General features: G+C 43.8%; 1 protein-coding gene across 1 annotated transcript; it reads left to right on the top strand.

The window, feature by feature from the left end:
• The first annotated feature begins 345 nt into the window (after nt 1-345).
• Rsad2 (radical S-adenosyl methionine domain containing 2) lies at nt 346-13870 on the top strand. The gene is made up of 6 exons (XM_021178667.3): nt 346-694; nt 2565-2726; nt 5922-6151; nt 7958-8107; nt 9478-9510; nt 11086-13870. Exons 1-6 carry the CDS (start codon nt 346-348, stop codon nt 11248-11250), a joined length of 1089 nt encoding a protein of 362 aa, XP_021034326.1. The 3' UTR covers nt 11251-13870.
• The last annotated feature ends 65 nt before the right edge of the window (nt 13871-13935 follow it).

The following is a 13935-nucleotide window of genomic DNA, read 5'->3' as shown; positions in this document are numbered from 1 at the left end:
GTTTGTTAAAATAACAGCCTGCAAGGATGCAGCTATGTGTCTGTCTGTAAGAAACTTGTTTCAGAAACTGGTGGCTGCTGTAATCCTTGCAGCGTCATCAGGACAGATGTTTACAAGGGTTATAGGGGCAGCCTGGAGCCAAGGAAAGGCCTGCGTCCTAAGGTTCAGTCTTGGCTCTGGTCCAACTTTCATTTTCAGAAAACAGAAACTCTGCTTAACTGAGTCTTACTCAAGGGAGGTGTTTCCCTCCTCCTTGTGACACAGTGATCAAATGCTTGGGGGCGTGGCTAGCTGGGCCATAGTTTATAAGCCCTTACAGGCAGCAGCAGGTGTGTGCCTATCACCATGGGGATGCTGGTGCCCACTGCTCTAGCTGCTCGGCTGCTGAGCCTGTTCCAGCAGCAGCTGGGTTCCCTCTGGAGTGGCCTGGCCATCCTGTTCTGCTGGCTGAGAATAGCATTGGGGTGGCTAGATCCCGGGAAGGAACAGCCACAGGTCCGGGGTGATCCGGAGGAGACCCAGGAGACCCAGGAAGATGGGAACAGTACTCAGCCCACAACCCCTGTTAGTGTCAACTACCACTTCACTCGTCAGTGCAACTACAAATGTGGCTTCTGCTTCCATACAGCCAAGACATCCTTCGTGCTGCCCCTGGAGGAGGCCAAGCGAGGACTGCTTCTGCTCAAACAAGCTGGTAAGTTCCTGGACCAGACAGGAGCCAGGATGCTCCAGGACAGTTGTGCATAGGATGGCCATGGGAAGGGCTCCATGAAAATTTGCCACACCAGGGAACAGGCAGATTTGCATGAATGACAAAGGAGAACCAGGTAGATAGGAAGGACCTCCAGGCTGGGAGGTGGCCTGACCAGGACCATGGAACTCACTCTTGTTGACAGAGGTGTGTGGTCAGTGACCCCTATTCATCCTTGTGCTTGGAACAGTTTTCCCAGAGAAATCTGATTTCCAGAAACACTAAGTAAGAAAGGGGGTGGGGGTGTGGAGACCCAAGTCCTCTATGTGAGCAACCTGGCAGAAGTTTCCACCCTGTTCCATCTGTATTCATTGCTGGAAACTTCTCTCTCTCTTGAAAAAACAATCTGTGTGTACACATGGTGTGTGTCTGTGTGTGTGTGTGTGTGTGTATGAGTTTGTGTATGCATGTGTATGTGTCTCAGTCTGCTGCTGGGTACAGCAAGTCTGTGAGCATCATAGGACAATTTCAGGTGTTAGTTCAGTCTTAGCCTTGTCAAATCTTGTTTGAGACAGGATTTCCCTTTGGTTCACTGCTGATGTACAATGTTGATTAACATTTAAGCCTTGCAGATTCTCCTGTCTTTTTTCCCATATGGAAGGAGGAGAGCCAACACTACAAACTCTCACTACCATGTTTCAGGTTTACTTGGGTGTTAGGGATCTGAACACACATTCTCAGAGCTGTCCAGCCTGTGTATTACACACTGAGCCACGTCTCCAGCCCATGGGAGCCTTAAAATATTTTTCGACAGGTGTGTTATGGGATTTTCTTCCCAAGACTTGCTGTCGTACTCTATCAATCAGTCTCAGGTATGCCTTAAGCAGTGACGTTCAAATACAGCATCTTCTCCTCCGAACCTCCCCTTCCTCCTTCCCTTCCTTCTGCCCTTTTACTCTTTCCAGAATACCTGCTCGCCTAGAGACTACCTTATCTTTCTGGCTACCCTTTAACTGAAGCACAGCAGATGTGTCTAGGCGGCAAGCGTGCTAGCTGCACTTCCAGCTGACTCACTCAGCCAAGAATTCTCCCTGGAGCACAGCTGGGAAAGAGAAAAGTCATTGGCCAGTGCTCCAGGTACACTCTGGCCTCCAGCCACCACACTGACCACATGGGAACTCCCAAGCAGGTTTCTGATGCTCACGTCAGACTCGCCTGATTCTGTGCTGTGATAATGAAATCATACAGTACATAGCACCACTCAGCAGGATCTGCCTCACTCAGCTCAAGTCTATCCTGGCTCATTACCCACAGTAAAGACTGTAAGCTTTGTTATCTCACTGGACCTACATCAAGGTCTGGTTGTTTATCACCAGGAGTTTAGTAAATGTAGCCAGTCTTTACTTTCCTAACTGAAAGCATGGTGTCTCGTTAAAAAGGCAGCTTTTGGATTCACCTGCCAACTAACTCATCTAAGCCTTTGCTGTTTGACAGGATCTGAGCCCTGACATCACAGCTGTTATGAGCTCATAACACACACACACACACACACACACAGAGAGAGAGAGAGAGAGAGAGAGAGAAAGAGAGAGAGATTATAAAACCAAAATAATATTTATTTGTATGTGTGTATGTATGTATGTATGTGTGTGTGTGTGTGCATGCATTTGTTGATGTCACCAGAGGCATAGGATCCCCTGGAGGGAATTGCAAGCTGTTCAGGGTGGCTCCTGGGAACTATCTGAGCTTTCTCTCCAGCCCCATAAACCAATAATAAATAGTGCTTGGAAATATAATATAACATATATATTATAAATATAAATAATTAAATAGGAGTTTGGAAAGTGCAAACATATAGATTTTCCCCTCCCAGGTTTGGAGAAGATCAACTTTTCTGGAGGCGAACCCTTCCTTCAGGACCGGGGTGAATACCTGGGCAAGCTTGTGAGATTCTGCAAGGAGGAGCTAGCCCTGCCCTCTGTGAGCATAGTGAGCAATGGTAGCCTTATCCGGGAAAGATGGTTCAAGGACTATGGTAAGTTTTCTTGGATGGCACCTTGGCCACTGACACGTGTACTGTTCACTCCTATGATTCCTCCCACTAGGCTCCTGGCCTGAGTATCTGAGGAACTGGGAGGGAAGAAAATATAATCTGATCTTGTCTGTGTGTGTGTGGGGGGGGGCGAGTTTATTTTGTTTCTATTGGGTGCTCAGCTAACAGGTATTGGGAGGCAGATACCAGCTCATGTCAGCGCACAGAGCTATGCCTTCTAATATAACATGCATGGATTGCTCATGTCTAAGCTCAGCTGAAGAAAATCAGTGCGCTCTAGCCATATAAATATCTGTGTTAGAGACAGGGCAGTTAGTGAATGTCTTTGATCCAGGAACTCAGGAGGCAGAGACAAATGGATCTCTGAGTTGAATGCTAGCCTATTATTTATATTTATATTTATTACTATTTATATCTAATAACACCCCCCCCCTTTTTAAAAATCTTTGTTAGGACTAAGCTGATTGTAAATCTACTCACACCAGAAGCTCACATCACATGGTCTGTCTGAATTCAGGGGCTCTTAAGATTCCTGAAAACCCAATGTTTGTCCAGAGTTGTCCATGTTCCCAGGTTCGGAGTTTCTTTGGAGCAGCACATGACATGATGCAGCTCTTGAGAAAGCCTGTTATCATGACTACCTCCAGTTTAGAAGGCAGTTATAACCTCCCCCCAGGGCCTCTTTCTCTGCCCTTGCTTTATGACCCTTTGGAGCTCTGATGTCATTCAAAGAGAAGGCTGTCACATTTGGTTGGAGACACTGACAAGATAAGCTCACAGGATGCATCTGCAGGGGTGACTGCAGACAAGGGTCATACTTGTGGGTGAGGCTGTCTATAAAGTTTGTGCAGGCAAGGAGGAAATTTAGAAGCAAGGACAGTGACTCAGCGAGGAAGCTAGAGTAGTACATTAAACCGGACATCGGTGAAAGGAGGCACTGGATGATGGTGCAAAGTGTGAGAGAAAGACGACAGAAGCAGCATGAAGAGAGAGCACTGGAGTGTTTTAGAGGGTGTACCTGGGCAGTGCCCTTCCTTTAGGATCGGCTCAGAATATCTGTCCCTGTGGCAAGGAGTGTGAACAGGAGGATGACTGCAGCACAATCTCAGAGACTGGCTGCTCAGAAATTGTGACGTGACCCAGGATCATTGCCTAGAGAGAGAGGAACACACAGACTGCAAAAGCCAACTATGCTGATGCTCTCCATAGCAGCTGGGTAGCTGCCGATAACAAATGTTAATTGACTTTTATACTAGATGGAAATGTGCCATATCCTCAAACTATCCAGGAGACATAAAACCATATTCTGTGTTAAGTATGCCAATTAAATACGTCTGCAAATAACTTGAAGTTGGATCTATGTGCACAAGTAAAAGTTGGTCAGAACCTCACAACTCCAAGTTAGGAGTTTGCCAAGACTCTTTCAGTGAGAGCAATATACAGCAGGACACAGGTGTGAATCATTGTGTCCAGAGAGGACATCTGCTCCTGAGCCAATCTCTATCTGACCCTATACAGGTTCTACTTTTGTCCTAGTAGAGAACCTCAGGAAATTTCTGGGTTGTCTTTACACAGGAGACTCACTTGGGTCTTGGATCAGAGAGTGGCATACAGTGTTGGTCACTTAGGCACATATTGTTTAGTGCAAGCTACTGGAATCCCAACAATATCGCCAAAACAATCCTAACACATGACCCCATGGCTGGAGCTTACACACATCACTCACTGTGATGACTCAAGCTGGAGCAGCAGCAGCAGCAGTAGAATATTCAAAATAAGACACAGTACACCATGAGAATCTCTGGTCTTCTGGAAAAACACAGAGACTGAGCAAACAGAAGGGCTCTGTCAACCCATTCCTTCAAAGTGTTGTGACCAGGAGAAGGGGGCATCACAGAAATACAGCCAAAGATAGAGAGAGACATGTCAGGATGCAGCGATGGACTCACAGGTGCTCACTGTTCTTGCCTAACAGCCAGCCAAGGTACTCCCGGAAGGAACTGGTTTTTATGTGTTTGGTTCTGAACTTCTGTTTTCCCTTGGTTTTGTCAGAAACTATATGTCCAGTTGCCTCATCCTGGTTTGATATCTCTTTGGGAATTTACTTGAGGTCAAGTTTTGGAACACCTTGAGTTGTTTTAAGTAACAGCCTTATTCTGGCTCCAGTTTGTGCTTGTTAAATATAGGCAACAGGAATTAAGCCTTAAATAGGAGCTAAAATTAGTCTGCTCATGATTATAGAGAATATTGAATACAGATAATGGTGTCTAAAAGAAGTTTTAGAACTCTTAGCTTTTATACTACAAAAAGAAATCTTAAGATAGAATATTGAAGTTTGTCAATTCGCAGTGACCAGGAGAGCACAAACTTGGTCATCTGCCAGGGATATCTCAGCCCCGAGGGTGCCTGCCCTTCTCAGGCAGGGGAGGGGCAGGGATCAGGACAGGAAGAGAGAGGTCCCAGACATAGAGGTAAAAATGGAAGCTGCAGAAACCAGTAAAGAGAGCTGAAAACCAAGATGATTTTCAATATTCTCTGAGCTCTTCAAATGACTCCCTATCAGAGCTCTTAATGAGTGAGCTAGCAGGGTGGGGCCTGGCTGAACGGTGTCTCCTATGCCCAGTTCCTCTTTATCTGGGTTTTCTCAGCCTCTAGATTAGTTGTACCTGACAGAACATAGAGTGTCTGTAAATATTTACATAGTAAATAAAACATAGCAGTAAGATATAGTGAAAGGCATGTCAAAAGGACGCTCATGACCCTGACAAACAATACTAGATATTTATTATCTATGAGGCAAGCTTGTCTGTGTGATGGGCAAAGAAAATCTAATTAATAGAAGTAGGCTTCAGATTTATATAATCTCGATGATAAAACAAGTGGAAAATCTGATTAAAATATGCCATTGATTCCTCATGTATATACATGTATGCAGAGTTTAAAACTGACCACATTAAGTAGCTCTGTGCTTTCATACATATGTATGTATTTTAATGAGAAAATACACACCACATGTAATTCACATCTCTGACTTTCATGTGTATGAGACAGGGAATCATAAAAATTCTTTACAACACCACTGGGAAGACAATGGGCCTTACTGTAAAGAGGCATACATGACATCCAAGACTCAGGGAGAATTTTGAAAAATTATTTTTTCTTATCATTGTCCTGTAGGGGAGTACTTGGACATTCTCGCTATCTCCTGCGACAGTTTCGATGAGCAGGTTAATGTTCTGATTGGCCGTGGCCAAGGAAAAAAGAACCACGTGGAAAACCTTCAAAAGCTGAGGAGGTGGTGCAGGGATTACAAGGTGGCTTTCAAGATCAACTCTGTCATTAATCGCTTCAACGTGGATGAAGACATGAATGAACACATCAAGGCCCTGAGCCCTGTGCGCTGGAAGGTAAGCCCACACTAGAACATGTTTGACTTCAAGCCACAAAACACTCAGGAAACTTGGCTCAGTGACACTGAAAACAACAGGAACACTGAGGATTTTGGGATTTTCTAGCCAGGCCCTTGACTCTTCTCTGTTAGGCTTACAGCCTCACTATGCTTTGTCTCATATTCTGTTTGCAAAATCTTAAAATAATATCCTTCAGGACTTGTCTCTGAGTAAAGGTCAAGGCCCTGGTGAGTGATTGGCAATGTTCTGAAGAATAAGTTTTTAAATAACAATAATAATGATAATAATAATAATAGAATATTTCTCCCCACTCCTGGCTTTTGTATGGATGGAGCTAGATGTTTCTCATAAACTTCAATGCTCGTGAGTTTGCATTGAATTACTTGGTGACAGTAGAGTGTATAGAGCCATGTTAGACTTTATTTCAAAATGCATTCTTTACACCTGGCCCGGATAGCAGCTGCTGTAAGTCCCAAGCTCACACAGATACAAGCCAGACTACCATAGGTAGGACCACAATACAAGGGGAAATCACTGCAAATTCAAATTTTCTACACCTGGCTGCTGAGAACCCATCAGGGAGGGTTGCTAAGAAGGCGGCTTCTCGAACTTCTCCCTGCTGTTCTATCTAATAAGGACTGGCACAGGCATGAGGGTTGTCATACGCAGACATTTTTAACCAGCCACCTGGTGACTCCTGTGTAGTTCCTTTGAATCTGTTCCTGGAGACAGAGTAGACACACCCAAGGATAAGATAGATTTGGGAACTGAATTTTGGCAAGGACTAGAGTATGGAGGACACATGTTCCATGATATTTGTGTGTGGCAAATCTGGGAATGTAGGGGCATACCAAGCTGAATTGCAAAACATAATAGAGGAAGTTGTGTTTGACTATATTTTGAAAGGAAGGAAGAATCTTCACATGTGTACTAACCCAGGCAAGAGGGTCCCAGCTAGCTCAGTGTCATGTTCACCCATGGAAAGCAGTCATTTCAAGATCATCTTTGTTCATCTTTATATAGTGAGCCACACAGTGGGGATAAAGAGATGATATCATTTTTCCTTTGATTAGACCGTAATATGTTTGGAAGTAGGCTTGGGGGAAGCAAATCATGCTATATATTTTAGAGAATTTTTTAAAAAATAGATGTATTAAAATCGAATATCAGCAACACCTTTGGGCACAGAGTAAATGAAAAACAACTAAAGAATGGTTGATGATAGAACGAGCCAGAACTGACCAATGGAGAGGCAGAGACCTCTGATAGAGGATCCCGTAGATCTACAGCTTGCCTCATCCAGTCATCTGTAACACTGTTCATTTTTTCTCTCCTTCACCTCAGGGTTACTCTTTCACTCTTCTCCCTTCACCCTCTTATTCTTAAAACCCATCTGTGCATTTTCCCTCCTTACTTTGGATTGTTCTTCTCTTATGATCTCTCTCTACAATCTTCTGCCTCCTACTCAGGCTTCACGATAAATCATTTCAAGATACTGGCTGTCAGTGGTAGGGGCAGTTCCTGCTTAGAAATCTCTGGTGTCCATGGGCTCTATACTGATATAGGCAATGTCCCAAGGGAGAGCATCTTTACTTCATTAGTTCCATCACTTGTGGCTCAGAGCCTTATACTGTAAGTCACCACAGACTTAGCAGTGACTAGCAGTTGTATTCTGAGCTCACTAGTGCTGAGTTGCGTAGGATCGCCACTTGGGAAGGGTTTTCTGTTCACTGCAGGTTCATAGTGAATGATGGTGTAAAGCTCTTGGCTTTATTCTCTTCACCATGCTTTATTCTCTTCCAGGTTTTCCAGTGCCTCCTAATTGAGGGTGAGAACTCAGGAGAAGATGCCCTGAGGGAAGCAGAAAGATTTCTTATAAGCAATGAAGAATTTGAAACATTCTTGGAGCGTCACAAAGAGGTGTCCTGTTTGGTGCCTGAATCTAACCAGAAGGTTGGATGCAGCAAAAGCTGCCTTGTTCACTACCACATATCCACACTGATTCTAATGGGGACAGGGTGACTTTCTCCCCTGGGAACTTTGCAATTTGCCATCTTGTTATTCCAGACATTCTGGAAGGGGAATGGCAGAGGAATACAATGCCAGAATCAAACAGATGCTGGTCCATCATGGATATCTTTCATCAGGGTGGGGTTCTGCAAAGACAGTAATTTCTTTGCTACCCAACAATGGGTCTGACTAGGCCACCTCAGAGATGATGTGATTAAATGTATAATCATATGTATAACTCAACAAATTTAACACACACACGCTATGTGTGTCGGGGAAGCACAAATGTCATTACAGTGTCAGTGTCATTGCAATGTCCCTTATGCCCTCTCAGGTGATTATTTTAAAAGTTGGACAAAATGTAGAAGAAATAATTTTGCTAGTTCTTGGGTGTCTATCTTTAAAGTTACCAAGGAGCAGGGTTGTATTACATTCTTTCATTATTTTACTTGAGTTTGCATCTGTTGGTTTGGGTAGTGGTGACTTCCACAGTGTGGTGCAGAGCAACAGAGACACAGACTGTGTGTCCTGTATATCCAGTCATATTAGCAGATCTAGAAATGTGTCTTACTTGGGAGAATAGCTGCTGGGAGTTCTGGATTTAATTCCATTGCATAGCTAAAAACTGTTACTGCACATCTGTAATCCAGCATTCAGGAAGTGTTATCAGAAGGACCAAAAAGTCAAGGATATCCTTGGCTATGTAGTGAGTTCGAGGTCAGCTTAGGCTATCTGAGGCCCTGTCAAAAAGGAGGGGGAGGAAGGGAAGGGAAAAGGAGGAAGACAGAAGTATTATTACTTAGTGTCTAGCCTTTATTAGGAAAAAGTGTTTGTCAAAACCTCCCTACAGACAGCATAGCAGTGTCTAATACACCCAAGACCACAAAGCCATCTCAAGTCAGGTCCCAGCAATGTTGGGAGCTTCAGAAACAAGTCCTTTGCAGAGAGCCGAACTTGAGCATTGGAAACCTGGGAGATTCCTTGAATGGTGGCCACTGTGGTGGGGACTGAGAGATGACAACAGCTTTCCTGGCAGTGGCTTGAGGGTAAAAGAAACTGGTACACAAAACAGGCCTCAGTGTAAAAGTCTTTTGGTCTAAAGCAGAAAATCCAGAATGAGTGGGAGGACTGGACACTGCAGATTCTCCACTGTTAGGGCCACTCCACAGGCCTGCAAATAAATGGGGAATATGGGAAGAAGAACAAACTCAATGCACAGACACACAGCATAGGAGGGACAGCCAGTAAGACATACAAAATAAATAATGCGTGTTAGATGAAAACTAACATTTGATTCTTTTTTTCCACTGCAGATGAAAGATTCCTACCTTATCCTAGATGAATATGTGAGTATTCCCAATGAGCTATAAAATCACTTGAAAGCTAGCAATGCCAGAGATGTGCTAAACTGAGCTCCTTCAGAACATCTCTTATGTCCAGTGCTCCTCTGGTGGTTATAATATCAGCATGGTACTGCCCTGGCTTCACACACCACCTTCCCTCTCTGTACATCCCAGGCACTATCCTGGGCTGGACTGGCATTAACCACCATGAAATGACATCCCAGGCAGCCATGCCTCTGCAGATGTCATAAGGCTGTCCCACTCAGGAGAGCCCTGCATGGTGTGGTCTGTGTGGATTTGAGGGTTCTGCTATGGCAGTGACACTGTCACCTCCACCCCACACTGTCTTGGATAACTGAGGGGCTGCCAACACCTGCACTGCAGATGAACCTTGACAATGGGGGGAAGTCTCATTGTCCCCTTCAGACACCATCAGCGTTATCTCCATGACCATTGCTTCCAAAGGAAAACCCACCCTTCTTTAAAAAGGAATGAAATCACGCTTGCCTTCCTTTTCTTTGTTGTTGTTATTTAGAACTTTTGGATTTACAACTTCTGCTGATATTCCCCAGAGGACAGACAATTCCATTCCAGACTGTGTGTGGGTTTTATTTTTCAGTGAACTACAAAAAGAACAAAGGGCACAATATTGACCTTGGCTTCTTGAAAAACATTTGTTACGACTTCTGTGCTTTGTTATTTTCAAAGTAATCAGTGATAAATTACAGCAGTTGTACTTAATTGTCAACATGAATTTTATGCAGTGTAAGGGGGAAAGTTACCAAAGGAATCTTCAGGTAATGAATCTAAAGAAAAGAGGAAAATGAAAGTTATTTTAGAGTATAAACTGTCATGATTGACTGGAGATTTTGAACCATGCTCTTCAGTGAGCCGTGTGATCTCCACAGAGTCATAACAAACATTTAATATTTTTTCCAGTTGGATAACATCGTAGTTCAGTGTGTGCCACCTGATGCCCTACAGAATGTAGAGAAACACAAGTACAAAGACCTCACCCCTGCCTACAACGTTGGGGAGGAAAGAATCAGAAGTCTATAAGGATAGGATGTGTTGGGGGAACTTCTGTTCTTGACCCAGCCCTTGCTCCCCTCGGTAGCCTCTGTCTTGTCCCCTATTCCTTCCAGAAGCCTGGGTGAGGATCCACATCACACACTGCTGCCATTTTACTGAGGCCATTCAGCTGAGCTTCCGCACAACACAGGGCGGCAGGCGCTCTGCTCTGCTCTGTGCTCTCAGTTACCTCAGTGCACATGTCTAACAAATTCTGATGCCCACACTTAGAGAATGTCTGTTCTTAATGTCCTCTCCACTCCAAGAAAGCATCAAGTCCTCGGGCCATAAGACTGTACTGTTCATGACACTCGGCCCCTACAAATGTTCAAGTCACCCTCGGCATGGGTGTTCGTCATGTGAGTTGGGCATGGAATCTGATCTTAGATCTCAGTACACATAGACCATGCTCGGGATGTCGGAAATACTTTTTATAGGATACCCTCCATTGAGTTTTACAGGATAAACCATATGGAAGCATACTTATTTCTACCTTGCTTTTCCCAGATGCGCTTTCTGAACTGTACCGGTGGCCGGAAGGACCCTTCCAAGTCTATTCTGGATGTTGGCGTGGAAGAAGCAATAAAGTTCAGTGGATTTGATGAGAAGATGTTTCTGAAGCGTGGCGGAAAGTATGTGTGGAGTAAAGCTGACCTGAAGCTGGACTGGTGAGGCTGAGACGGGAAGGAAACTCGGACCAGCTACGGGGACATTCACGCCCAGCTATCCTTCAACAAGCTACATCTTCTGGCTGTCTACAGACTGTTGTTATTAGAATACAGTCTGTTTATTTTTCTTTCAGTTTGACTGAACTAAAAAGGGAGTAAAATTATGCAGCAGATAACTGTCCTCCACAGGAGAGAGTTCGGTTCTCAGAAGAGTAAGGTCAAGTGATCCCTAAGAACCAGCATTTCATTTGTATTTGAATTTTTGTGTGGATTTTACTGTGAATCCCACATTTCCTTTTCCCTTTTTGTTCCCCTTGAGAAACTGGGTTATTTTTTGCTAACTATGCCAATTTTGTCAACAGGAAACTTCACAAAACACACCTTCCAATTACTGCTGACTATTCTAATGCTTTTCTGCTTTGGAATATTGGACTTTTTTACTCAAAAGTGTAGAACCAAGACATATCTCATAGAGCCTTAAGTGAGAATCTTACTCTTATGGAAGGAGTTATTTCCCAGAACAGGCTGTTCATGGTCCCAGCCCCTGCTGCTGCTGCTTCAAGATGGCTGCTCTGTACTGCAGCAATTCCTTCAGGGTTCTTGACAAAGCCAAGGTACACTTTACCTCCCAGGGTGTGGCCATGAGGATGCCACTTCTGCAGCTGCAACTGCCCTGGCATTGAGGCTGCTTGAGTCTGTCATGCTGAAAGGTTGTCACACTTTTCTGAAAAGCTCCAAGGGCCATGTAGCACGTCCAGAAGAGTCATGGGGGGATGGACAGGAAGGAGTCTTTCAGGAATATAAAATGTGGCGGCTGGCTTGGTATAAGTGTGCCTGTGGTTCCTTGGCATATCTTTCAAGAAACACTGAAACTTGACCTAGTCTAGGTCAACATGAGAAAAACAAAAACAAAAACAAAAACAGTTCCTTCTTTACACCAAAAAGGCAAAAGACAGAATGTGAACTAGCCAAAATCTTCTTCCTGTGGAAGCATTGTGTGAGATTATTAAGCCTAGACAGTGCCTCACTGCTTGGAATAATGTCCTAGCAAAGAGTAAAACCGTGGAAAATTTTGTTCTGTCCAAGAAACTGAACTCCCCTGCAATTCCACTGTGGCCACTAGAGGGCACCAGGAAGTCAGACCTCACTAAGCATCTCAGAAACTTTGCTTCTGAGTCTATTTTTAGGACTTAGTGGATTTTGGTTCTGTTCCTTCTTTGATTTATTTGTTTTTGTTTGGTTGTTTTTTTTGGTGCTTATATTAATACAAAAAATTTTCTAAGGAACTGGAATTTTGGGTATTTACTCACAAAAGATACTCATACTTTAGTTAGGTCACTATAATTCAACTGAGACACACTTTGTCTCATGAAAAATAAGTCAGGGTTTTCTGTGTTTTCTATTGTGTGTTTGTGTGTGTGTGTGCGTGTGTGTGTGTGTTTTACCTATTTTTGCTTGAGTATAAATATAACTATGTAGCCCAGGCTGGCCTGGAACTCATGATACCTCTGCCCTAACCTCCCCCTCTCAAGTGCTAGCATGTGTGTATTAACCAACTCATATGTAGATATTTTTACATGAAATTTGAGTCACATTCCCCCTGAAGATTGTGATAGTTTTTAGTTAAGACCTCCTCTGTGCTTAGTTCACCTGGGAAATCCCAGAGGACATGGCCAGACACCCACTTGGTCAAATGAGAGGAAAGCAATCATGAAGCTGAGGTCCAGCCTTCTGAATTGCAGTATATTTTCTCCTGGCTGAGGGAAGCTGCAGGTCTCTTTCCCTGATTAAAGTAGAGCATGAAGGGAATCTGCTTGGGAAATGAGCCACCATTCTAAATGCACCCCTCCCCCCTTGTGCATGCACAGGAGGTGTGTGAGGTCTCTGTGCTTAAAATATTCAAAAGTCACCCTTTCCTAAAGGGAAGAATTACAATATTTTATTATCATAGTGAAGATCAAACTTGGATTAGATCATACATTGGTTACATTTTCAGTGTTAAATCTGGGTGCTCATTTTGTGAAGTGGATGCTCTCTGCTGGGAGAACAGGAGGTGATCTAGTGGACATTTGTTAAGTGTTACAGGCTGATGCCTTTTGTCCCGTGACTGATTGATGCAGAGTAGTAATGCTGTGAAGGGGGTTTCACTTAAGAACTTCAGAGGTTAGGATGTCCCATGTGAGTTTACAGCCTTTGGTGTCTCTGTTATAATGTGTTCAATGATAAAATCATGGGCTGTGTTCTTGTAAGAGAGATGCTTCATGGTGTTATTTGGCTAAGTTATTTGAAAAAGAAAAAAGGTCCCAGGTTTCGATCTGTTTGGAGTTTGGAGTCTAATGGTTGCATAGATAAACAGGCGATCAATCACACCCAGCAGCAGTTAGCTCCTTACAGCAGTAATTCAGCTCATGGACTGCCCTCTTGATGGATTGATGTTGTTTCATAAGCTATTATTAGACAAAGAACCATCACGCAGGCCTCATGTGAGTGCGCCCAGATGAGGTTTAATGTTCAGGGATATATGTATATGTATTTCTCTGCAGAATTACACTGTGTTCTGAGGCATCGCTCTAATGTATGGTAACATGGTCTGTGAATTAAAATGTTCTATACGTGGCCTAAGACTCTGTGTTAGTCTCTCTTTGATGTGTTATAGTCACTGCATTTTTACATGGTGAGTTTGCTAGAC

The sequence above is a fragment of the Mus caroli genome, unplaced genomic scaffold (assembly GCF_978045245.1).
Source record: "Mus caroli unplaced genomic scaffold, Mus_caroli_1 scaffold_14, whole genome shotgun sequence".
NCBI classification, from domain to species: domain Eukaryota; kingdom Metazoa; phylum Chordata; class Mammalia; order Rodentia; family Muridae; genus Mus; species Mus caroli.
Note: the sequence above shows the minus strand (reverse complement) of the source record. Positions and strands in the feature narration are given on the sequence as shown.